Source organism: Sus scrofa, chromosome 3, assembly GCF_000003025.6.
Source record: "Sus scrofa isolate TJ Tabasco breed Duroc chromosome 3, Sscrofa11.1, whole genome shotgun sequence".
Classification (NCBI taxonomy): domain Eukaryota; kingdom Metazoa; phylum Chordata; class Mammalia; order Artiodactyla; family Suidae; genus Sus; species Sus scrofa.
This window is the reverse complement of record NC_010445.4, coordinates 14445427-14472236: the sequence shown is the minus strand read 5'-3', so window position 1 is coordinate 14472236 and position 26810 is coordinate 14445427. Positions and strand designations below refer to the sequence as shown.

The 26810-nt window shown below is 48.1% G+C and overlaps 1 protein-coding gene across 1 annotated transcript in view; it reads right to left on the bottom strand.

The window, feature by feature from the left end:
* The window catches only part of AUTS2 (AUTS2, activator of transcription and developmental regulator), a 1228927-nt gene that overhangs the window by 322129 nt on the left and 879988 nt on the right, over positions 1 to 26810 (bottom strand). Inside the window, 1 exon segment of the mRNA NM_001246269.1 lies at positions 10565 to 10594. Within this exon segment, the coding sequence (NP_001233198.1) occupies positions 10565 to 10594 (30 nt within the window).

Here is a 26810-nt window from a genome sequence, read left to right as displayed (position 1 = left end):
CACTGTCGTGCTGTCTCTGGGGAACACATGACTTAAAATTACTGCTGCATTCTAAACAGACCATCTGAGAGGGATAATTACTTTTCAATGACGGGATCAATATTTGCGTTCTTCTTTACTACTTGAGTGATTGGCTCTAAGGCCAGAGGAGAAAATCGGGTCAGTCGCCTGGACCTACTGCAGAGCAGCCGGGAAGATCAATGCGTGTACTCGGGAGCCGAAGGTGGGGTGGGGTGGGGCGGGGCCGGGGAGCACCGTTCTTAATGCGCTAACTCAGTTTCAAATCTCTCAATGAGAAAAGCCATACCTATCGATGCTGCTTCTGCGGGAGCATTTACAATCTGCCCTGAGGGTACAAGGTATAACTCATCTGATGTGTGGTTTATTGAGTCACGTCGTGAACCTATGACCCTACATCTACCCAGCCAAGGACCAGGGCAGCTTGTCCGTCCTGTCCGGGAAGGTGACATCTCAAGCAACCGTCAACCCAAGGCTGGGTGGGGATGGCGCGTATTACTCTGGGCTGCCCTTGGAGAAGGAGCGGTTGCCAATCTAGGCCCGGGGCTGAGGCACCAAGGGGAGTGAGCAGAGGGTGGTGGGCACCGTGCTCGGCCCCGCTCTGAGGGCACAGGCCGCAGAGCCACCTGCCAGCCCGGCCTGTCCGGAGACACACACCTGCAGGCGGGCTCCCCACAACTCTTTCCCTGGCTTCCTTCTCGGGGCAGGAGGAGAGCAGCCTCTGCTGAGACCGCCTCCCCTCCCCGCAGCACCTCTGTGCAGGGAGCCAGGGCCCTGGGGCTCCCATCACACTGCCCGCCTGAAGCACACACACTGGAGCTGGGGAACTTGCCCGAGAAGCCAGTAAAATTTTAATGCACTCTGTAGCGCGGTCATGTCATACTCGGTTATGGCAAATAATCCCAGATGCCTGCAGAGGTAAAATGGAGCTGTAATGTGCTTGCCTCCTAACCCGAGCTGACAGCAATGATGTACGACTACCATTAGCGGAAAATATCACTTCAACTAACCCATGATCCAGCTCCGCTCAGGGTCACATTATCCATGAGGAACAAATTACACTCCCAAAGTAAATACAAATTTTCTACACGAAATGGGTACAAAAAAAGGGAAGGGGGTGATCCGTTCCCTGCGCCGGCACACCGCTGAGTGACACAGATGATAAAGGACAGGACAAATCATGGGCTGACAGAGCGCTGTGCTGTAATCAGCTCAGCCGGCACGCGCTCTGGCCGATAAACACTGTATTCTCCCCTTAGTGGCAGATACATAATCTTTAACACGGACAGGGCTGCTTTGGCTATTTACCACCGTTTGGGCTGCAGGAACACCCCTAGTGGCACTGGACGACAGACAAGCAAAGGCCCAGGGGCCTTGATGGACCCACAGACCCTCTCTAAGATGGGAATCAGTGTCTCGGGGGTGGGGTGGGGGACAAAAGGCGCTTGAGATGGCAAACCACACGGTGAGGCTGCCTTGGGGGTGCAGACCATGGCCCCTTCCCCCCCATGCTGGTCACAGGAAGAGCACGGCCTGCAGAGACCACGTGAGATGCAAGAGGCTCTGGGCCACAAGGCCCAGCGCTTCCTCTCCCACCTGGTGACTGGGACAAGACCCCTTTCCTTTCTGTGACGCAGAGAAGCAACAGAGTGATTTGAACTCATATTTATAGGGTACTGAAGAAGTGTCAGACATACACTAGGTGGGGGCACTTGCTGGGAGCCATGACTTAACAAAGATGTTAAGTGTAGACACACACTGAAAGGAGGCTGAGTGCCTTGACCAGAAAGGGTCATGCTTAGTCTGCTAGCTGGTGCAGCCTCCTCCTTCTTACTCATAGGGGCCCCCAGGCTGCCAGTGCCACTCATTTCTAAGAGTAAAAATATGTACCTTAAGGCTCTGCCTTCTTTCCCTGGACAACTGCTTCCCAGGGTTTTTTTTTTTTTTTTTTTAAATTACATTTCAGGAGAGCTCGTGCATCTAAGTTGTCAGTGGATCCCCCTTGCATTTATTCAGCATTTACTGAGCAACTGCCATGTTTGAATTTTTAGAAGTTAGTGGGTTTGTGGGCAGACAAATAGATATAATCCAGGTCTCCTGTAGCACAGAGGGGAAGGGCGCAAAGATCCTCAGATGGCACCTCCGGGCACAGCCCAGCTTATCCCTGGATATAGGGAAAAAGAGCCCAGAGCGTGGGATCTTAAAGCAGCTTAGTCTCAGCTCCATCGCTGACTAGCTCTTAAGTTTCATGTTCTTTATTTGTAAAATGATGACATCTGTTTGAGAAGATATAAGTCTTTGAAAGGATCTATCAGGGAGTTCAGCATATTGCTGCTGATGAACACAGGACATAAACAGATCCCCACAGAAAACAAACAGGCCACGTAAGATGACACGTGTGTTTTGAATGACACAATGTTTTTCCAATGTGAAATGGTGTTTCATCTTATTATTTATTATTGACCCTAATCTCATTTGTTCACTAACCTCAATAAATGAAAGGCTTTTAGATTTTTTTTTTTAACCAAGAAACTGGGGAGTTGAAAAATCATGAAGAGTCCCAATGAGGAAAGATGAAGCCCAAACGGAGTGCCCTGTTACCACAACCACCCATCCCAGGGGTTCCTACTCAGCCCTTGTTTCAAATGCTCCATGACACTGTCTCAGGAAACACGCACGGTGGACCATGAACCACATCTGGGTTGGAAGAGCAATGGAGAAAGCGACTCTGGCTCCTCTTCGAGTAACTGAAGGTGACACAGAGGTCTACGGCCAGGGCTTTCCAATACGATCCTCAAGAGAATGAACAGGAGAAAGCCCTGGAAGTTGGCCAACTTGACCTGCTCAGTTGTAACTTTGAGAAAGAAGAAAGAAAGGAAGGAAGGAAGGAAGGAGAGAAAATAATATCCATCCATTGAACTTTGGGACTTCTGAAAGTATGACACTGGCTAATTACTAACACGTCCCAGTGCAGAGATTGCATCGTCTTTATCACGCCTAAAATGGCAAAGTGATGAGGAGTAACTACCTGTGATTGTACATCACCACCAGAAGTTGTCAAGGGGGATTAACAAAGGCAATCACAGCCATACACAAACACGCATGTGCGTGACCAAAAAGAATTTGTATATCTTTACTGAGGACAAATGCTCTCCAACCCAGACACAGAACAAGACTGACTCTTCTGACAACCGAAGACAGCCCAGGCGCTACTCACCGACAAGCCACCATTAAAGGCATCAGCAGTACAAAAGCCTCTGCCTGGGACCTACCTGACTCTCAGGTGCCTGAGGATTCATGGTCCATTTCATGAGGCTGAAAGCCATCACCTCCACCCACGTCCCCCTGGGCTCTGCAGCATTCCCTTGGGCTAAGCCCTAAAACCCAAGCCAATGGCTCATTCAAGAGGAAGCAGCTGATCTTATCCGTGGGAATGTAGAAGCATGTTCTCAACCCTGGCCATTTCCAGAAGAATTCCTTTTATCGGTCAAACAAAACTCATTATCATCAGTCAAGTGGGTTCCTGAAACACACTATGTCAACTTGTCCTTACTAGTTCCCACACTCTCCTAAATCGTTAAGGCAATTGAGGAATAACATGAAACTCACTGTTCTGCGGCCTGTAAGCAGGTGCATAGTGACAGACCCAAGAGAGTGAGGCAACTCTGTCAAGTCCATGCTGGTTCATCAGTAGGGACTTGGATAAAAATAAGTGAGTTGATATGAATGACTGAATAAAAGAAGTAGGTAATGACCTTGTTTAGACATGAGGCTCATACATAAGTTTCTTCTAGTTACCTGAAAGAGTCAACACAGATACGCCTGGACCTGTCCACACTGTGTTTATTCCCTGTTAGGAATTTGAGAGTGGTAGAAGAATGGAGACAATTTTTTAAATAATCTTTCTGCTACTTTGGCAAAGAGAAAAGACACTCATATGCATTTCCCTCTGGGTCTGCCATAGAGCTGGGGCTTCTGTAAGTAGCTACACAGAAAAATCAGGATGTTCAGTGCTGCATCACTGAATCCTGTCTCCTTTTACAGAGGACAAAACAAAGGTTCAGCACCATTGGGTAATTTGCCCATGGCCACTCACCTGGTCAGTGAGAAATCCCAAACAAGGTCCCCTGAGTACCTTTCTCCCTTCCCACCTAAGATGAACAAGGGAACGTCCAACCTGTTCTTCCCACTATTCATTCTAAGACGCAAGAGGTTCAGTGGAGACTTCTCACCAATTTCCAATAACGCAAGTATTTTTTTTTTTACTAGTTTCTATTTAATAATAAAAAGTCTGTATATTTACAGCCTCTGTCTTTCTCAGGTAGATGATGCAATAGTAATGGACAGATCCTACATACAGATTTAATGTTAGTGAAGTAATTTTGGATCTGGCATGACAATGCTATGCTATGACTAAGGGAAGAAATGAATGAGAGTCAGGATTTAAAATAATTTGCAGTAAAATTAAATTTAAGGATGGTATCAGTAGGAATTTTGGACAGATAGATGGAATAAAGGCAACTGGAAATATGGTGATGTTGGAAGGACAATCAAGCATCACTGTGGCCCAACCGTCCTCTCGGAGTGGACGGCGATCACAGAAGCCAGGCATCCAGAAGAGAAAGCTCTTGAAATGCAGCCAAGAACTGCAGAAACTTCCCAAGTAAAGTGAGATGTTTCTAAATGGCTCAGGAGTGTCTTATAAAAAAATAAATTGTGGAGTTCCCATTGTGGCTCAGTGGTTAACGAATCCAACTAGGAACCATGAGGTTGCAGGTTCAATCCCTGGTCTTGATCAGTGGGTTAAGGATCTGGCGTTGCCGTGAGCTGTGGTGTAGGTCACAGACGCGGCTCGGATCCTGTGTTGCTGTGGCTCTGGCACAGGCTGGCAGCTACAGCTCCGATTAGATCCCTAGCCTGGGAACCTCTATTTGCCATGGTGCAGCCCTTTTAGAAAGGAACAAAAATAATAGTAATAATAATAATAAAGAAATATAGAAGGCTGGAGTATTTGTTGGGAGTCCAGAAAATAAACCCTGGGATGGATAGGCAGTGTACTCAGGCTCGAGTAACAGTTTTCGGAAGTTTTCACTTATCCCCTCCATTTGGAGATGAGCATCCAGAAAAGAAAATGCAAATGTAGCAAAACAATGAACATTTCTGAATCCTAGGGTTATAAAGACAGGCACAGGGTCCCTACTCTTCTCCTGGGCCATGGTTGTATGTTTTGCTGCTATGAAACCGGAAGGAGAAAATTTCGTTCTCTCTGTGCAAAGGGGACAGAATCTCTAAGTTGTCTCCTGATCGGAATGTGTCCTGTTTCACAACCAAGGAGGGGGGTTCTATAAGCAACAGTGAAGGCCCCCTGAGCTTCTGGAATGTTGCTGAGGAGGCATAATTTTTACCAAGTGTGAAACACGGCCAATCAAGGGACAGGACTCTTCCACTACACGCACAAGCCACATGCCCGTCTGCAGTTTGACTTCTCAGCACTTTCTCAGTCCTTCAGGAGCCAAGTTAGGCATGTGGTTTCTGTTGAGTTCGGAACACACGTCTCTGTTGGTTTTCTTGCTGCTTTTCTTAGCAACTGCCCCCTTCCCACACAAGTGAATGCAAAATGATTAAACCAACCAATTTCGCTTGCATTTAAAACCTAGCATGTACCCTGAAGTGTGTGCATATTAAGGGAGAGAGTGCGGACATGGAAAACCTGAGGCTCTGTACTTGCAGTTGGCAGTGACCTAGCAGGCTGTGCTGGGTACTGGTGAACGGGCCACGGGACCAAGTGACTTTTCCAGGTGTCACTCCTATCACTAAGAGCCCAGAGAGAGGAAACTGCCATCAGGAGTCACATTAGAAGCTTCATGAGGAAGACGAGAACCATTCATACCTCTGAAGCAATTGTGTATGTGTGTATTGCATGCATGGATACACCAGCGCCTAAAAACACAAGCATGTGGGGTGGACGTACGCACACATCTCTATAGCTTTCAAGTCTTTTTCTTGAGCTGTTAATTTTTTTTTTTTTTTTTTTTTTTGTCTTTCTAGGGCCACGCCTGCAGCATATGGAGGTTCCCTTAGCCTGGGAACCAATAGGGGTCAAACTGGAGATGCAGCTGCCAGCCTACTCCACAGCTACGGCAACACCAGATCCAAGCCTAGCTCACAGTAATGCTGGGTCCTTAACCCACTGAGCAGGGCCAGGGATTGAACCTGTGACCTCATGGTTCCTAGTCAGATTTGTTTCCGCTGAGCCATGATGGGAACTCCCAGCTGTTAAAATTTTTAAAGCATTAAACAGGAGGAAGGCAAATGCTTCTCTCTGACATTTGTTATAAGGCAGTAGCTCTCAAAACGAGTGGTACGAAAATTTTCTAGGAAGTTTCTAAAACAATACGGATGCTGCGGCCCTACCCCAGATGTTCTGAATCAGACCCTCTCTCCTGTGATGGGTGTCTGGGAACGACAGTATTTGGCACATGGGATGAGGGCTGTGCAATCCACTCCATCACCGTCTGACCCTCCAGGACAGCAGGCTTGCTCTTGGCTCCAGGTTGTGCCTGAAGGAAAAGCTTGATGTTTGGGATAAGGAATTTAAACATCATGGTTCCGGGACTCTTCCAAACCTCACAGCACTTCCATTCAGCCTGTGTCAGGAAGAAGCGCCCTAGGGGATGAAAGCTGAGCCTTGGGTTCCAGTGGGGGAAAAAAAATTACACCTCTTATCCTTTGGCAGGTTTTCTGGCCGATTCTGAGCTTTCGGAAGAGAAGGATAGCTTCCTCCTCTCCCAAGTGAGGCTCTTACTTGGCTCCAAGGAAAACGAATGAAAGTTAACACATAGTGAACACTGACTACAGACCAGGCACGGAGTCAATTTAATTGTTTCAGAACTGTTGGGGGGGGCTGTTGTTACCCCCGTTTCTCAGATATGAGGACGAGGCTTCTCCACGGCTCTAGAGGAGTAAAAGATTGCCCGAGCTGGACCTGGAGGCCCGGAGGCCCAGGTGCTTGACCGGTGGGCCCGACGCCTTCCAACAAACTCCATCACATGGTCCACAAGTTACACAGGAAGTGAGTAAATGGAAAAAGAATGACTTTTAACCTTGATTTCATAACCAAACAGGGGGTGTCTCTTAGCACAATGCGTGGCTGCCAGTGGTAGAGAAAGAGAGCAAACTAGAAAGTACAGGCCAGATATGTGGAACTACGCCTGCTGCCTCTTTGTTCTCATGCTATCGGTTCACTCTGAGGGGGGATCGGAATAGCTGCTTACTTTGGGTGATTAAGGTGCTAAGTGCTGCCTCTTTTCTTTGCACCAACTGCAATGAAGAATGATCCTAAATCTCAGATGCAGTGTGCCCAGCCTTCTCTAACCCCCCACCCAATTTCTGCTCTTCACAAAAGTCCTCCAGGTCCCTGACATGAATGGGAAATATATTCACGTGGCTGGGAGGGGAGGCCAAGAGATGCTGTGCTCAGGGTCTCATCAAAGCCTTTTCCATGTATAAGATGGAATCCTGCATTTATGGAGAGCGCTTCTCTTCTAGCCCCTTTCCCAGTCACTTCCACATTAATTAGTAAGGGTATCATTTTATAAATTGCTGCTTCAGATCAGAGGAAAGCAGAGTTTATCTTAATTCAGTCAGCTGTGTGAAATACAGTACCCTAATTTTAGACCGCCAGCTCTGCAGATCCCTACGGAGAAAGAGAATGACAGGTCTTCCGGAGAGAAATCCCAGTGGGTCCCCTACGAGTCTCACTCTTGCCTCCGACAGCATCCCTGGTGGGGCTGCTGAAGGGATCCCAGGACACTGAGTGGCATCTTTGCCACCATTAGCAATTCAGATTTGAATGCGAGTCCTCCAAGCAGCACATGAAAGCAGCCTCAGTTGGCTCTGGGGCTCTGAGGGGGGCCCAGGCAAGAGGCCCTGGCACAGAGGAGGCTGACAGGGGCCCAGGCTTGGGCACCGAGCGGAAAGTCTGGGAGGATGGTGTGAAAGTCGGTGATAAACACCAGACACTCCCAGTCCAAGGGGGAAGCCTGACTGTCTTAACTCTAACTGGGCCAGGCAGGCACCACGACAATCACAGAGTCCTTATGACTCTTCTGGAGCCCTCTGGGGGAAAGCTGGGTGGCAGGGCAGCTCCGGGTGAAGAAGACCTACAGGGCCACCACAGCTCAAGGGCAAGGCGACTGGGCAGCTGAGGCAGGAGGGGCACGCCTGTCGGATGGACGCCCCCGATGGCCCTCTGTGCCCCATTGTCGCCCCTCCTGTGGACGTGCCTACAGACATCGCCTCATTCTCCTTCCTTGTCCCGAAATCACCCCAAACTCAGAGCAGAGGGTGCTGGCTCTGTTCTCACTGCCCACTCTTCTGGGTAAATACTTGGCTGCTTCCCACACTGGGAGATGGAAACCCAGCGGCAAAGACTCGGGGATTCAGGGCCCACCGCAAACGACAAGCAGGGGTGCTCTACGGATGCAGGAGGAAACGCCTTGGCCTTCAGACCGCACACAGGCAGTGCTGATAATTCTAGAGGTTCCCAGTTAGGTGGCCCTCTAGACAAGGGAGCTAGACACCCTCGGAGAGTCTGCAGCAACTGGCCTGGGACAGGGTCTGGGACTTGGGAGCTCCCAGGGGACTTCCGAAGCACCGTCTAGGTTGAGATGGCTGATCAAGACACCCACATGAACCTAAAACTGGACGTCTTGTCCTTGCCACCTTCTGCTGCTGCTAGAGACTGTGACACTTCTGAACTCACACCGCCTTTCAAGAAAGAATGTCTACTGGGCTGGGAAACCCCAAGGAAGCCTCAGCCCCTTGGAGAAGGGCCACCCACCTGGCCAGTGAGAGGGACCATCATCTGTAAAAGATCTCCTGGAGCAGCCAGGAGTGCCAGCCCCTCCCTGGGTGCTCGGGATGCCCGACAGAACGAGATAAGGGCTGCCACGTGGGATGTGGCCTGGATGGCCTCGGGGGCCAGCGGGCTCGCCAGATCACCGAAGCCCTACCGCTGCCCGGGCGCCCAGGCACCGGCTACACACTGGCTGCCGGAGACACCATGGGCCTGACTTCCAAGGAGCTAGGACTCCCCGGGGACTGGAGGAACGAAGCTCCCACTTGTCAGTTAAACAAAAGAAGAATCCAAAGCCCCCTTTCCAGTGTGTACTTTCACTGTCATCCAACAGCCCATTACCATGTCACAGCACAGCGCACCCTTCCATAGGTCACTTTGTTTAAAGTGACATGGATAATGCACATGTCAGCAAGCTGACAGTCCTAGCCGTCCTTCAGAGATAAAAACCTCAAGGCGAGAGCCTGTTCTTATCTGGGGGACATGCATTGGTCTATCATCCAAGGCGGGCAGAACATGATTTCTCCAGAGAGCACTTTTTTCATTTCCTGATTTTAAGGAAATCAAATAAGCACCATTTGTCTTCATCTGAATATGCTTGACCTGCTCAAATGATGATGTCTCGCATTTTATAACGGGCTACATATGCTGAATTCAAATTAACGACAGCACAGAACAAGAGCCTTTAGATCTCTCTTGGAGGCTGGCGGCAGAGAAGCAGGGAAAATTCTGGGCTCGACGCAGAGAGCCCACCGAATACCAACCGCAGGATTCTGAGTAAAATCCGTGAGCATGTAGGAGGCGAGAGTCAGGGACCAGGGCTCAGGGAAGCCAGCTCTGCCGAAACTGGGGAAGGGAGGATTAGTCCCTTCCTTAGGATGCTCAGCAGTACAGAAACCATGATATTCAGGGAACTGTTCAAAACATATAGAGTGGGAATAAAATTGCAAAGAAATCTGGTTGGTGGTTGGGACAGCTGGAAGGAAAGAGCAAACAGACAATCCCTTAGCCTCAGGCAGCAGAGCGTGCACGTTACCAGGTTGTGATCCGATCTTCTGGAAGCTCAGAAACTGAGCTCCTTTTCTTGATCCGCGTCGAACTGGATACACCGAGGCTGGTGGCCATCAGCCTCGAAACAGGGCATGTGCCTGCTGGAAGAACCGCCCTCCCACCTGACCAGCCCCTGGACGAGAAGGGGGCGGTTCCCACTGATATGCCCCGCCCCCTCTCCCCCTGAAGACACGCCCAGGAACATTCCGTTGACATTTCTATCAAGAAGGCTGATATATACAGAAAAGCAGGAACAAGCAAACGGGTCAGGAAAAAGAACGAGGGAGTGACATCATAAATGCACACTAGCAGGCTGAATGTTCCAACCCAGGATTAAATAAGAAAAGTCAGATGGCTATTAAAACAATTTCCTCTTTTAAAACCTTCTATAAAGTGCAAACTTAGTGTCACATATACCCAGTATTAAAGGGCTTCTTTTTGAAAAGTGGGCCTCACAAATTAAGTGTGTTCTTTCTTATTACTGGAGACATCACTGTGTAAATAAAGCCCTTCTTTGCAGACAGGAGGTGCTGTTAACACGAAGCTGGCCCCCCACCCCCTGCGGCTGTGCGAGGGAGACCCCGGGCTTCACGCTGTTTATGTACTGCGCCCACAGTGCGGGGACGAGGGGGGGCTTACCTTCTCTTCTTGGTCACTGTCGCTGTCACACTGAAAAGGAAGACGAGAGAATAAGTATTAGTACAGAAATAAGAGTATAGTTTTGCTATTGCTACAGAAAAAAAAAAAGACAAATAAAGGAAATCAGAAAACGTAGTCAGAGCTGGGACATTTCTTCAGCTCAAGGGCTGTAAACAGAAACAGGAGCAAAATGCCAAGAAGTTGCATGTTGAATTCATCTGAGGCCGGTGCTCTGTGGCTGGTCTGGGGTCTGCTGATCAGCTCATGAGTGTCCCTCCCTGCACAGCGGAGGGGATGTCCCTGGAGGGGACAACCTGGCCCTTGGGCTTGAGGTGAATCACCATCATTCAGTGGGACTCAGGGCAAAATCGGTTTCTTCACAGAGACGTGCTACCTTCAACTAATGTAATGGCTCTGGCTTTCCTGGTGCTTTTCTAGAGGCAAAGAGGGAAACCTCTGGGCACTGCCACCTCTCATCTGGACTTTGGAGGCAATGGAACGCGATGGGCAAGGCTCACCACTGTGATCGCCCAGAGGAGAGAGGGAATAGTCTCTATTAAAAACATGCCTGGAGTTCCCATCATGGCGCAGTGATTAACGAATCCGACTAAGAACCATGAGGTTGCGGGTTCGGTCCCTGCCCTTGCTCAGTGGGTTAAGCGTTGCCGTGAGCTGTGGTGTAGGCCAGTGGCTACAGCTCCGATTCGACCCCTAGCCTGGGAACCTCCATATGCCGCAGGAGCGGCCCCAAGAAATAGCAAAAAGACAAAAAATAAAATAAAATAAAATAAAATAAAAAATAAAAACATGCCAAGGACCAGAGGTCAGGGTAACAAATCAACAATATGGAGGAAAAATAAGAAAAATAATGAAAAAAAAAAAAAGGTTTAGGGCCCTATCTAAAAGGTGTCCCAAACTGCAACTGTTGAGTTGGTTTCAGAAGAACAGAGAATGTCAGTTAAAACTTTGGATTCTTCATTAGAAGTAGAGGGGAAAAAAAGAACACAAATTTTATTAAAAACCAAGAGTGTTTTGTTATCCAGTATTGGATTTTAAAATAAAGGATGTGTTCTGTTAGAATAAATATTCAGCAGAAAAACAGATCCATTCATGGGCTCAAGAGACCTTGAGAAGCACTGTTAAGCTGGTCAGATATTCAGCCAAGACATGGGACTAGCCCAACGGCAGCTTTCAGTTTGGCGGTAGAGTCACCAGAACACCTGCACCAAGCAGGGGTGTGGCCTGACCAGAGCTATACCTAGTCCGTGAAGATGACCCTTCCCTGGGTACAGCTGGGATGGTGTGCTGTGGGGAAAGGCCTGGGTTGTGGGGAGATCAGGCTGCCACCCCTTACACGGTCTAAACCAGCCTGGTAAGTAGCTGGAGAAAGAGAAGAGCAGATGGCAGAGCAATTCTGAAGGTGGAACCCACAGGACTTGAGAGCACAGGAGTGTGGGCAGCGAGCACCAGGGGTGAGTCTAGGATGGTGCCAGGGTTTTTTAGTGTGGCCACCTGGATGCTAGGAACAGAAACAGGAAATAAGTGTGCTTACGGAGCAGCCCCGGCTGGCTGCACACCCACGGCCATTCCATAGCCTCCTTCTCTAGTTTTTACCGTCTCCTGACACTTTGAGATTAAAAAAGCCAGATATTCTCTCCTTCCCAACTTTCCCTGTGGCTAAGTGTGGCCCTGAGACCCATTTGTGGTTGGAAAATTTTTTGGAGGAAATGTCTGAAGGTTCTGGAAAGCCTTTTTCTCCTCAAAACAAGGGGAAAAAAAGCAGGAAGTAGCTGCTTCTCGTCTTTGAGTATCACCGCATGAGGATGTGATGTCCGGATCTGCGGCAGCCATCTTGCAAAAACGAGGCCAAAAGCTGGCGTACAAAACCAAAGGAAGAAAAAGCCTGGCACCACTGAGCCACATCAGCCAACCCCAGAGCTGCCTGCCTCTGGCCTTGTGGGTTCAGATGACAATGAGTTTCCATCACTGTGACTGTTTACACAACCACTAGAGAGCTTTAATTGAAAGGAACAAAACCTTCATCCCAATGGACATCTTGCTATATTAGGACTCAGTCTGGAGACTGCTTCTCTCCAGCCTAAGCTGTGTGTACAACGAACATTTAGAACTCATGTTGCAACCTTAGGGCCTCGAGGGTGAACACATTTCCCCCTCTTCTCGCTGGCTCCTGGGGCCACAGGGCTATCAGAGTTATTGTGACGGTGTTGAACCAGGTACAACTGCACTGTTGTTCAACCAAGCTTTCAACCTCAGACTGCTGCATTTACTTTCTTCTGTCTGATGCGCGACTGCTCGACCGCAGTAAGTTGAACCCGCTAAGAAAAAAGGGGCGCGATGAAGACCATGAAGGCCTCCAACAAGAGACGGAGGACGGAAAACAGTGCTCCTGGCGGTGCTGTCTCCTCTGCCTTTAATTAAGCCCTCCTCGAGGTTCTAAGTTCCGGGCACACTCCGAAGACTGACAAAGCAGGATCCGGGAGGGGTACGGAAGAGAAAAGGGGCTCCTGCCAGGCAGGCTCATTTCCCCAGATGTTCACAGTCTGCCTTGTGAGGTCATGAGTGCCAGCTGAAGGCCGGGACAGGGCATGTGCCCACACCCCCAAGGACGGGTGTGCAGCGGGCAGGAGGAGTGGGGCGGCTGGGAAAGAAGCACCCTGGTCCACGCCCCTCCCCTCCCCCCAACAGCAGTACATCCTGGGAGCGGTTATTTCTATCAAAGTGTTAAGCTTCCCGCTTTCCAACAGTCCAGTTCTAATTTCAAGGTCCACTTAATTCTGCATCAAGTAATTACTGATATACCCAGAAGCACCTTGTCTCCAGAGTTAAGCATATGGTGAAGAACTGAGACCTACTGGTATCCATTATGGAAGCGGCACGGATGCCAAGCCGATTAAAAATGCTCAGGCTCCCCGCACAACATGCCGGGTGAGTGACAGCCCCTCGACAAGGCCAGTCGCAGAGGCTGCCAAAACAGTCTGTGCTGCACCAGGGCCCACATGGTGCGCTGAGAAAACAGTTCCATTTCTGGTATTAAATTCCCATACTGACCCGAGGACTTTGCCGTGAGCTCAGCAGGAGCGCACCATCCAATTTACAGCTCCGCTCTCTGGAGCCTCGAGTGCCAGCCCCTGGCAGAGACGAATGATGGTCAACCCCTCCAGCTCATAAATTATGCAAAGGCAATAAATGCACTCAGCAAACAGCGCCGCACGTTTGCCTAGCCTGGCTCCTAACACACTCTGTAAAAAGCCAGAAGCTCGACACATACAAGAGGTCTATTCCACTCATAAAGGGGGTTTGTTGACAACCCGAGACGGAAAGCGGGCCGCAGTCCTAAGGAGTCTTTCTGCTTCGCTGGCAGCGGTTTATGGGCCCGCTTTATGAAAAAGGGAGGCTGTTTTATAGAGTCGGTGTGGGTAGAACTCATGGTGTCAAATTCGCATTTAATACACTGCACGGCTTTCACACCCGGAGTTCAACGCGTGGCGGATTTCTGGCCAAATGATTCTTGGTCTTGGAAGGTTAAAAGAAGACGCGTCTGCTGCCCACTCCCTAGATACCCACTCCGATTTATGAGAGTTCACAGCGAGCCACCTCCTGAGTCAGGTTTATGTCCTGCACGAGGCTGGGAAGTGGAGAAGACACGTCAAGTGCAGAAACGGGGTCCCAGCTGACTCGACCACTTGAAGCATTTTGACATCAGGGCCCTGGACTCCTTCATTAGCAAACAGGTCGCACGCTAACAACCCGCTTGAGGTGACAGAGAACTCTCCGTGCCTAGATTTCCAAGCCCTCTGTGAACAGCTCAAAACATCTCCCTCCATTTTAAAAGCCAGAAGGGAAACGGCTCAGGAGCCCCGACCCCCAAGACAGGGAAGACCCCTCGGTCGCTCAGCCTTCAGCCAAAGACATGACCCCCACCCAGCAGAGACGAAAGACGAGAAGAGGAGGCAGGCGATCCAAGCCGAGGGTCCCGACTGCAGAGCTAGGAAGAGACTGGTTCCTAACCTGAGTTCCTCAGATCTTTCCAACCCGTCACCACCCAACGTCCTCATCACCTGCTTTTCGCTCTAGTTTCCCAAATCTGAACCGAACCTTTGGCGGCACGTCTTCCTTTCCCCGACAGGCCCTACCTCTTAAACTCGGCAAATAACTAACCAACCCTCCCACCCAATATTTCCTCCTTTTGAAATTAATACAGGCGTTCCCATTGTGGCTCAGGGGTTAACGACTCTGACTGGCAACCATGAGGACATGGGTTTGATCCCTGGCCTTGCTCAGTGGGTTAAGGATCTGGTGCTGAATGCTGTGAGCTGTGGTGTAGGTCACAGCCGTGGCCCAGACCCCGGGTTGCTGTGGCTGTGATGTAGGCCAGCAGCTACGGCTCTGATTGGACCCCTCGCCTGGGAACCTCCAGATGCTGTGGGGGTGGCCCTGAAAAAGACAAAAGACAAAAAAAAGTTAGTACATATTTATTAAACACCTTTTTTAAAAATTGCCCATAAGCCCACCACCCACACGTAAACACTGCTAACGCATTTGTTCAATTCTTTCTAATCTTTCCTCTGTTCTCCGCATCTTTCACTCGCAGATGTTTAAGAAATGAAAATGAAGTCCTACTGTTTGGTAAGCTGCTTTGTTTTCACATAATATGTCAAATAGTTTAGTTTAATGCATAAAATTTGCCAGTAACATCAGATTTTTTAAAAGGCTGCACTGTAGGCTGCTGTATGGATTGTAAATAATCTAATTAAAAAAAAAAATCCCCTAATGCTGGAGATGTGGAACGCTCCCACTGAACGTGCTAGAATCACTCCCTTGTACATATTCACCAATGTTGCTCTTGCCTGGTATCTGTCCATGGCCCTTCCTTTTCTGCATATTCTTTAATATCACCCTCTCCCAAGAGGTGCACGTGCAGGTCGATCGTTTCTCTATGATTTCCATGGGAGTCCTTAGACACTCCCCCAGGTTCCATCTGCCATGTATATGTTGAGACTCAAAAAAAAAAAAAAAACCCCTCTACGCCTACCACTGGCCAGCTGTGTGACTTTGGGAAAGTGACTTAAACTCTCCGAGTCGCAGTTTCCTTATCTGTAAATAAGTTTACATTCCGTCTCAGTTCCTATGATCTGCAGGTAATGACAGTATTTCCTGCCTAAGAAGGGGAGGATAAAATGAGTTAATGCATGGAAACAACTGCCACATAGTACCAAGTGGAGCCAGTGACGGTCAACTATTATTAAGCGATGTTTTTGTTTGCTAGGCCCCCCTTCCTGAAGCTCTATGAACACTGCAGGCTCAAGTATCCCTCTAAACCCAGGCGCCCCACCTTCTGCTCACCCCACACCTGCCCCTCTCCCATGCTGCTCTTGCTAAGGGCCTCACCGTGCAGCTGTTAACGGCCCGAGCAAAGACTCCTGTCATCATCCTCGACTCCACTCTTGAGCGGATCTCTTCCTCTCACCCTGCACTATCGATTCTTCTTTCTTTCTTCCTCTCTTTCTCTCTCTCTCTCTTTTTTTTTTTTTTTTTTTTTTTGTCTTTTTAGGGCCGCACCTGAGACCAATGGAGGTTCCCAGGCGAGGGGTCAAATCGGAGCTGTAGCTGCTGGTCTACACCACAGCCACAGCAACGTGGGATCCGAGCTGTGTCTGTGACCTACACCACAGCTCAGGTCAACACTGGATCCTTAACCCCACTGAGCAAGGTCAGGGATCGAACCTGCATCCTCAGGGATGCTCGTCAGATTCGTTTCGGCTGAGCCATGATGGGAACTCCCCGATGCTACTTTCTAAATTCTCTCCATCTTCAGGGCCGTGGCCGCTGCTTTAGTTCAGGCTGTTATGTTATCACTACAAGAGGCAAATGACTGCTTTTCAGGGCCCATGGTCTCTTTCTATTCTAATCCATGACCTTACTGACCAGAGAGGATTTTCTAAATTTCAATGGGATCGGGACACTTCCCACGGCCTAGAGGGCTATGAAAACTCCTTACGTACGTAGTTCCCCACTCTGCCGCTGCCCACTTCCAGCTGCCCCTTCAACACACAGGGCTTCTCAGCCTTTCTGTGGAGAAGGGCCATTCGGTTTTGCTTTGCTTTCTTTTCTTTACTTTTCAATATGTTGTAGACCAAAGTGAAATATAATAAAAACTACATTGCTAGAAACATGAAAAAGGAAAGACATATAAAAATAGGATGTTATTAGACTTACAAAATATAAAATTATTCTACTGAATTGCTGTCAAAGTTCCCACATGCTTACTCTCAATTGCTCTCCTAATAACCGCTCCCAGACTGGCCTTGGTCCGCGCCCACACTTTGAGTGGTACTGTCCTCACACAGTCCTTGCTTGAGCCACACCCCAGCACGCTCCGTCACAGCCTTGGGCCCACCCATCTCTGCATTTTTAAAAATATTTTATTTTATTTTTTTTAATTTTGCCTTTTTGCCTTTTCTAGAGCCGCTCCTGCAGCATATGGAGGTGCCCAGGCTAGGGGTCGAATCGGAGCTGTAGCTGCTGGCCTGCGCCAGAGCCACAGCCACGCCAGATCCGAGCCGCATCTGCAACCTACACCACAGCTCACAGCAACACTGGATCCTTAACCCACTGGGCAAGGCTAGGGATCGAATCTGCAACCTCATGGTTCCTGGTCGGATTCGTCAACCACTGAGCCACAACGGGAACTCCCCATCTCTGCATTTAACGATGTCCTCTGCTTGGAATTCTATTCCAAGTTTCTAGCTAAAAATGTACAATTCATCTTTAAAAATAGAGTTTCCTCGGAGGCTTCCAATATTCTTCCTAGAATTAAGAATTCTTAGAAGTCCCACATTCTTTGAATGAACCGCTTCTGTCTCCACGCCTTACAAAACTCTGTTGTCACTGCTGGTCTTGACTGTCCTCCCTGCTAGCACGTGGACTCAGTGTAGGTAAGCCTTGTTCATCTTTCTCCAGGCCTCGAGCTACAGCAGATGCTCCATCATATTGATAAATCCATCTCACTCACCTTTAGGATTCCTGATTTCATGCAGCATGAGCAAACTATGATTTAAAAGACAAGCAACTCCAGAGAAAGAAGGCACAGGAAACACTGACCCAGACGCTTCATACAAGGGGATGTGAGTTTGAACCCTCCGGGCAGGGTTAAGATTATTAGCAGAGACAAGAGAGTTGGGCCCCAGAAGAAACTATGCTCCATTAAAAGGCCCCGACAAGACAGGATCATGCTTTTATTGCCCTTCCTCAAAAGCAAACACTTCTCCTCTCCATGTGGGCATCTCAAGAGCTGTGTTTTAAGACTCTGATCCAAATTGAAGTGAGTCCAGGTCTGCGACACCTCTTTGCCTCATTCGGAGTGAAGGAGCAAGATGGAATTCCAGGGACCTCGTGACGGAATGCATTCCTAAGCAGAAAGTGGCAATCATTGAATATATCACACACAATGACACCGAGGAGGGCACCGCTCTCTATTCTGCTCAATGGACCTTGCGCGAACAGTTATTTCGTATCTCAAATCCATTTATCATGGCCACCAAAGATGTCAGGGCTGAACACCACTGCTGAACAAAGTTATTTGACTCTTCCTTCTGCCGAAAGGAAATGAGAGGAAAATGAGGGAGAACCCCACCTGGTAAACTACAGCCCCTAACATCAAATACAATTTCGCTTTGCCAGTGACAAAGCAGATCGATTCCCCTTTGGGGCAGGCGGTTTACCTACGACTGTGAAGACATCTCTCACCTAAAAGCAATTTCAGGAGAAGCCACCTACAGAAAACACGAGACTTATTTTCTCACTTAAAGAAGTGAGGGAAGCCGCAACTGTGATACTAAACACGGGTCCCCCATTCTCTCCTCCCCTGTACCTGCGAAAACAGGCAGCTCTGTGGTGCCACAGACGGCAGTTCTGACACCGTCTGGCTTTCATCCCTCCAAAGCCCTCATCTCACCATGTTTACGCTGCTCTCATACTGGATTGGAAGGGGAGGAGACCCTAGAGCCAAGAGGACTATTTTAATCCGGAAAATGGTTTGAGGGATCTTACTATAAATGATGTCATTGGCTCCTCTCGGCTGCATCTCAACAACGACTAGGTCTGACCAAAGAAGAGAGCTCAGGGGAAAAAAAAGGCAAGTCTCATCAAAGGATGCCTGCGACCAGCGATAGTTGAAAACACAAGAATAAAGCTTCTCAGTCACAAAACGTGCACATTTGAAGATAATAGAGGGTCTATCAGTCTTCGGCTCTGCAGGAGGTAAAATGGAGAGCCCTCTTTTTGAAGCTTCTGCAATCCTGTACTGGTCACCTTATCATTCCTAATATATAGGGAGTTCATGAAGCTGGCATTTCTGCAAGTTCTCAGCTTGAACTGGCCAGAGCTCAAACAGCCAATGGGATCTGGGGGGATGAAGAGAAAAACTCCTTGTTTTCCCTCCAGGGTCTCTCAGATGATCACATATTTTCATTCAATGAATAACTTTCAAGTGTCTCCTGTGTTCCAGGTTCATTCCGACCACTCATCAGAAGTACAAATACACTGCCAGAAACAGAGGCGTCCAACCTGAAGTTCTCCAGCTCACAAATTATTTTTCAATATTTTTTTTCCTGTTTGTCACTTGGAAATCCAGGTTTAGTTCATAAAACAATTTCTATGCTGTAAATTTCCACATAGCTCATTGAACTATTATGGGGTTTTTGGAAGTAGGGGAAGAAGTGGCTATTTCACACATTTTTGGAGGGTTCAGCACTTTTTTTCTCCTTAGAAGAAAGGAAGTCACATTTTGCTAGGTATAAACAGACATAAACCCCAAAGACGAAATGCACTTAAAACCCAGAGCTCACAAGCCTCAGCGACTGCCAAAATGGAAAAATGAGTTTCTTGGTCAAAGGAATACTGACCTTCTAGGGCCAGCGGATTTGTAAACCACCTCTCTGAAGCTTAAGCAACAGATCCTCTGCCTCTCTGTCATTGATTTACTGATTCCAAGTCATCAATAGCATTAATCCGCACCTGCCTGGGGACCTATTACAAATGACTTTGCGGACGGTGTGAAGGAAGAGTTTATTACGAGAGCACAGTGTCATAACCGCGGAGACCGTCTCGGCCGTCCTCTTTGGCAGGATGCTCTCTGTGACCCCCCCAAACGCTGCGGTTTTCCCTCCCGGATCCCAGCTGCTTGTGCCTTTGGGTGGGGCCTCGGCTCCCTAGGTTCACTTGAAGGAAAGCCTGGTTCTCTTCAGAGTCCTGGGCGAGCTCATCAAACCCAGCTTTGCTGATGAGGAAAAAGGAAAAGTATGTTATGGGTTAAAATAATACAAGAGTCGATTTTTTCCGCTGTGTTGTGATCCATAGAAATCACCCTGAGCCTTTTCCCTTTCTTCTCTGCCTGGGAAGCCAATTGCTTTGATTGTAGTGATATGAGCTAGCTGAAATGACTTGCCCTTGCTTGTGAGGCAAATGGAACATGCTAATAGAACTTATCGCATTACCCGATGCAAAAGTGCCATAGCTCATTACTTTAAGATAAAAGGATATCATTGCAGACGGCAAGCAGAATTGACTTTCTGAGGCCCGACTTGATGATGATTTAATCAACTGCTCTCTTTCACTTCTCATCTCTGCGCCTGTCGGTTTCACAGGTGCCGTTAAATGAGACACTCAGAAAGGGAGCGGAGGGAAAGAAATTGCTGTCATTACTTTTCAAGAAAGGAGGTATGCAAATTTTCGACAGAAAGATTGCGTTCATAATGGGCCTGGTAAAATACAAGGATCATGCTTGACAGGTGAGGGCAAGCCATTTGTATGTCCTTAAAGCAGAGCAACCTTCCCCGTTTAGAAATGTGCTCGGTAAGAGCAGCTACAAATGAGAGGCCTGGCGGGGCTTGGGGAGCAGCGGGGTGGGACCGCACAGGGTTGGTCCCAGTTCTGGAGAGGGGGAGGGTGCTTAAGGTCTTAAGGCAGCCAAAGCCAGATGAGCAGATAGCAAAGCCTGGCTGCTCTTCAACTGAACCGAAATGCCAACAAGCTCTCAAAGCGACCATCTTGCTCTCTTTCCTCTGTGACTGTGGAGCCAGCTGGCCTGGGTTCACATCCTCGTTCTACCACGTGTGAGCTGTAGGACCTCTGGCAAACAGCCTGCCCTTCAGTGCCTCAGTCTCCTTATCTATCAAATGGGGCTACTGATAGCATCAATCTCAGGAGGCTGTTGAGCGCATTTACTGCATTCATAAAAACATAATAGTAATATATATATATAATGTTTATATAACAAACATAAAAGGGGTTAGAACAGTGCCTGCTACATAGTAAGTGTTAAATACATGTTAAAGATCATTCATTATTTAACCAAGACAAAGGGCTTTTTTGTTTGTCTGTTTAAGGGAATGTGCGACGACGGGTACTGGAAATCTGACTCCAGTGTAGACAGAATGCACTTCTCTGCTGACTTCACATATAGAAGCCTTGCTCCCTGGCGGGTGATGAGTTCCTCAGAGTAGCCTGATGTCCCTGGAATCGTCACAGAGCCTGGTGTAGTTTTAAGGCAGAGGCTCAGTGGCGATTTGATGCCTTGTGGACTCCTCCTCCCCCAGCCCCGCCTTCTTTGCATTCCACGCATCCCTGCAATACTTCCTGTGGTGCTCCCGCCCTTGGAGGAAGCTCCTCCTAGAGTCTGTCTTTGGCTGGGAACCTCTAGCTGGGGAGAGGAAGGGTGCAGCCACCGAGCAAGGACAGCCTGGCTCGAATCACCTTCAGGAAGGCAGAATGAATCTGAATAGATGAAATGATCAGGGTAGAAGGAACAGAGGTGTTTTTTCATCCACTTTGCCTTCAATAGGTAATTGTTCTATTTGCTCTGACACTCAAAGTAAAAGCATCTTTCTTAAAGTGCCTGTAACTCCGAGTTCTTTCTCCCTAGGTAATGAAGCTGCTGCAAACCATTCTTCCTTCCAGCCCCTATGGTTTGGGAAGCACTGAATGTAGTTCCTGCTTTCCATGCTAAGTGGCACCTACGAGATTCAATTCCCTGCCAAAGGGACAAAGTCCACTTCTGCCAAAAAAAAAAAAAAAAGGGAAGAAAGAGGAGAGTCCACAACAGCAGAGCAGTTCTGAGCCATCCATTTTGGAAAAGCCTGGTTCCTGAAGTACAGCTCACCCCTTGTCTCTGCAGCATGCCTCTTTCCGGGTAGGGGTTCGCCATGGGAACTCTCTCCAAGCACTTTCTCCCTAAAAATGCCAGCCAACAGCTATCCGTCAGTAAAAACGAACATCCCGATCAGAGCCCCAGGAGCAAAGTGTGACAACCCCTCTGCGTCTGAGACCTGAAGTTAAGGCTTCGAATGGCAGAGGCAGTGGTGGAACCCCGGTCTGTCCTCCCAAGTTCATGTCCCCAGCAAGCACGACGCCGCACTTGACTGTCTCTCATGCACTATACAAAGGAGTTCCTTGAAAAATATCTTCCTGGGCAAGAGCTTGGCGGAGGGTAAGCGGAAGCAAGCTGAAACTAAAGAGGCTGTGAGGACCACAGGCATCAGCCATGTTTCCCCGCAGCCCTGGTCAGCCCTCCCTTAAGAGCAGGACCTAGTACAACCTGCTCATTAAATCCCAGGCTGACCTCAGTGCGGATGCTGATCCCTCCTTAGCAGCGATGCAGTCTTGGGAAAGGAACTTAGCACCTTGGAGCCCACTTAGTATTTTTAACCTTTAAAAGAGGATGATGCGGACTCCACAAGATTTTTTTTTTTTTGTCTTTTGTCTTTCTAGGGCCGCACCCCCGGCATGTGGAGGTTCCCAGGCTAGGGGTTTAATCGGAGCTACAGCTGCTGGCCTACACTGCAGCCACAGCAATGCCAGATCCAAGCCGCGTCTGCGACCCACACCACAGCTCACGGCAATGCCGGATCCTTAACCCACTGAGCAAGGCCAGGGATCAAACCCCCAACCTCATGGCTCCTGGTTGGATTCCACTGCGCCATGAAGGGAACTCCCCAAGATATTTTTTGAGAATAAAAGAATTTCAAGTATGTGAAAGCAGTCAGAGAGGAACACTAACAGTTTTCTTTTTTCCAACTCATTCATGAAAGATATGTTATTATATCACACACAGAAATGAGGTAACTTAATAGCTGTTTATGTTGGGTTGGATTTTTGTATCATTTTACTGCCAGAGGGGAAATCATATTCTGTAAACATTTCTGCTTGGGAGGTGTTTGAAGACTTGATACTAAGCTGCACGAGAAAACAGAAACAATAACCAAAACAAACAAATAAAACCAGAAACTATCGTTCCCTCTCAAAGAGGAGAACAACAGGAATCTTCCTGGTAACTAATGGTTTTATTTCACGATACAACACAGCAAGGAAAGACTTACGACTTCAGTTTTATAAACATTCTTTTGGTGCTTGGTGCATGGTTTTGGAGGTTAATATAATTTGGACTTACTCTTCAGTCAAATAGTAGTCAGTAACCTTGTGCATAGGGACGAAAGTAAAACACACAGATCTAAGATCTGGAATCTACACCTGCAGGTTATGCAGAGTGCAACAATGACTTATGGGATTTGACACGCTGAAGATAGCCACTCAAATTCAAATTGGCAAAATAAATAAATGGGCAGATACAGAATAAATACCAAAAACATCAAGTGACTATTGGTGCAACTAGGAAGCCAGCCATTTCGGAATTTGTCCAGAGATCCTGACCCATCAGAATTAGCAACTACTTAGCCCTTTGCACAGAGGTTTTTTTTTTTCCCTTTCCTTTTTTTTTTTTTTTTTTTTTAAATATGCAAGGCATATTCAAGGATGGAACTAACAAAATCCGCCAAAGAGCAACCTTGGGAAGAGATCAAACTTCCTAGAGCATTAACTCTGGTAACTGCAAAGATGGGGACTGGTTGAGAGACTATGACTACAGCGGTTGTCACTCAGCAGACTCAGCAGTCCAGCAGACGACAGCCACCCCTCGGGGACACGTGGACAGGTCCATTCCATCTTCCATTTGTGTGGACTTCTCTGGTCATTGTTTCAGCTGTCAGTTTCTAGTACCTCCAACACTATGTCAGTTTTCCTCAAACATATCTCCGACTTTGGTTGTATCCTACTCTTTGTAAACCTGGCACCTGGTAGGTTCTCAATAAATATGCAAACATCTCAGGGGAAAGTGTCATAGAAAGTGTTTAATGAAGATCAATAAATAAACTGTAGTTGATGGGAGGGATGCTAAGATGTCTGAAGGTGGTAGGTGTCTATGAGAAAGATATGAATATGATTTCGAGGTAAAAGTAAGTCCTAAAAAATAACTGCAAACCCTTGCAAAAATCCGATTGAAAAAAATCAGGAAACTCAAAATCCCGAGATACTTCTTCTTACATTTGATTTACTTCGAGACAACAAAAGCAACTGGAATGGAACCTGCGGGAGGGAACAGAGGACGGGTGCTCTCACATGGCCCAAACATAATGCTCACATTACCATTTCTCACCACTAAGATGTTTTGTTTGTTTGTTTTGGTCTTTTTGACTTTGTAGGGCCACACCCACGGCCTTCTGGAGGTTCCCAGGCCAGAGATCTAATCAGAGCTGCAGCCGCCGGCCTACACCACAGCCACAGCAACACAAGATCCCAGCCTCGTCTGTGACCTACACCACAGCTCACAGCAACACCGGATCCTTAACTCCCTGAGCGAGGCCAGGGATCAAACCCTCATCCTCATGGATGCTAGTCGGGTTCGTTAACCACTGAGCCACGACGGGAACTCCAAGATATAGTTACGGTTTTTAAAATGCAAGAAGGTGAGAGGAATGGAAATGTGGTGTTTCCGACAGCCGTCAGGAGGTGGTTCAAGATCTGAAGCCATGGTCGGCTCCCACCCCATGGGACCCAAACGCTGATTCCTTTTCTTCTTCTCTTTATTACACACTTGCGCCCCTCTCGGAATTCATTATTTTCATCACTGAGATTTTAAATTCAATTTTCCCTAACAACAGTCTTTATTTTAGGATGGTTTGAAAACCTCGTCTTCTAGACCATAAACAAGGGAGGGTAAGATTACTATAAATTGTCTACAAGAAAATACAAATTGCCAAGATAAAAACACCCACTGGCCCGCCAGTCTCAAGTTTCCTGTTTTGACATGCTATATGCAGTAATTTGGTATCCACAATCTCTTATTAGAAAATGAATGTGCTATTTTTCTGAATGCTGCAATTACAATAATTGAATTTAAAATGGGGATTGAGTTTCTCTATTTGGAGGAAAAGAATAATTGTGTATTTCTGATTAAAATCAAGGGGACTGAAAAGAGGTTGTACGAATTCCAGCTTCAGTCTCCCTGAGTGACTCCTCCTCGGGCCAGAGAAGAGAAACACCAAAGGCAGCAGAGGAGCGGACCTGCACCCCAGCAGCAGGCAGTGGCTCTGGCCGCATGGGCTTTGTCGCCTGGCCTTCGGTCACAGCACCCCCGTGACAGAGGCAATCAGAAACCACGGCGTGGTTACCTTTTAAACGGCAGCCATGCCGGAGTCCCCCACTGTGGCAAAAACGAAGAGTTCAAACGCAAGGCCAACAAACACCTCTTTGTGTGGAAAATGCCTGTCCCCTTTCAGCCGCACACCGTTTTGGAGGAGTTTTTACTTCTTTGTTTAGAGCCTCTCCTCTGGGAAGGGGACATAGAATGGCAGGAGGCCGGTGCGCGCGGGGAAGCGGGGGACTGACATTATTTTCTAAAGGACTCAGCTCCTTTTGTTTTACCAAAAATCATATAGAAAGCCACCTGTAAGGTTCAGATCTAAGAAAGGAAAAGGGATGAAGACAGAAGGCTCTCTTGCCTCTGCAATGTCTTTTTATTTTACGTTTGACTGGTACCATTCAGTCTTCTGAAACCCCCAGTTTTCAAATGTGAAGGGAAAATTTGGTCTCACGAGTCCTCCTACATGTTCCTTAAAGTACCTGCTTATGCTGTTTTTTTAGTGGCTTTATTGAGATGTACGCTGACATGAAGAAACTGCCCACATGTAAAATGCACTATGTGACATACATGTGAATGTAGCCCTGCAACCATCACTATCCTCAAGAGAGTGAGCACATCCACTGCCCTCAGGGGGCCTTCTGGCCTTTTTTTTTTTTTTTTTTTTTTTTTTTTTTGGTCTTTTGTCCTTTTTTAGGGCCCTACTCGCGGCATATGGAGGTTCCCACGCCAGGGGTGTAATCGGAGCTGTAGCTGCCGACCTACACCACAGCCACAGCAAGGCCAGATCTGAGCTGCATCTGCGACCTACACCACAGCTCATGGCAGCGCCGGATCCTCAACCCACTGAGCGAGGCCAGGGATCGAACCCGCAACCTCATGGGTCCTAGTCGGATTCGTTTCCGCTGCGCCACAACGGGAACTCTGCCTTGTGCTCCTTTGTTAACCCCCGCCCTTTCCTCATCTGTACCACCTGCCACCACCCCACGACTACTCATCTGCTCTCCGTCACTATAGATTAGTCTGCATATTTTCTAGAGTTTTATATAAATGGGATCATACAGTTTGTACTCTTCTTCCTCTGGTTTCTATCATTCACGGCTTACGCTTTGGATGCCTAATTAAAAGGTGGCCTCCTAGCTCCAACGTGGAAGGCAGCCCTCAGAGGCTGCCTTGGCCAAGGTTTTACTGCCTTCCCGCAGGAATAGGACCGATTACTTGGTCTTACTTTATTCTTGGGCTTTATTATGTACTTCAGTAATCAATAAGCACTTCTATGGCAGAGGGTTTATTTTACCCTATAAATCCAAGGAGGAGAGAAGGATATTAAGACATCAGTATGGATGAGCTCTGCTGCTCTGTAACACCACCAGGAGAACGCGAGCAACAGATTTAAATCTAAGAAGGTTACGGAGCAGTCACAGCTCCTGGCTGGCTGGCAGGGATCGTAAAAGACTCAGGCAAGATCTATAGCAGTGCACTGTGAACCAATGGGACTCTCAGAGCAGAGCCCCAAACTGAACCGGCATGCTGCTCGTCTCCCCGGCAGGAATTACAAGCACTGGCTTGACTGGAATGGGAAGGGCCCCCTCAAAAATCCAAAATATTTCTTATCAGAAGAAGCAAAGTGGTAGAGCACAAATACTGACTGCAGGCTGGCTGGGTAGAAAGCCCGGCTCTGGTGTAGGAAGCCGCCTACTTGACAGCCGCCTGGCAGTCCCAGGAGGCTCTTCCTTCTCTCCCCTGGAACTCCCG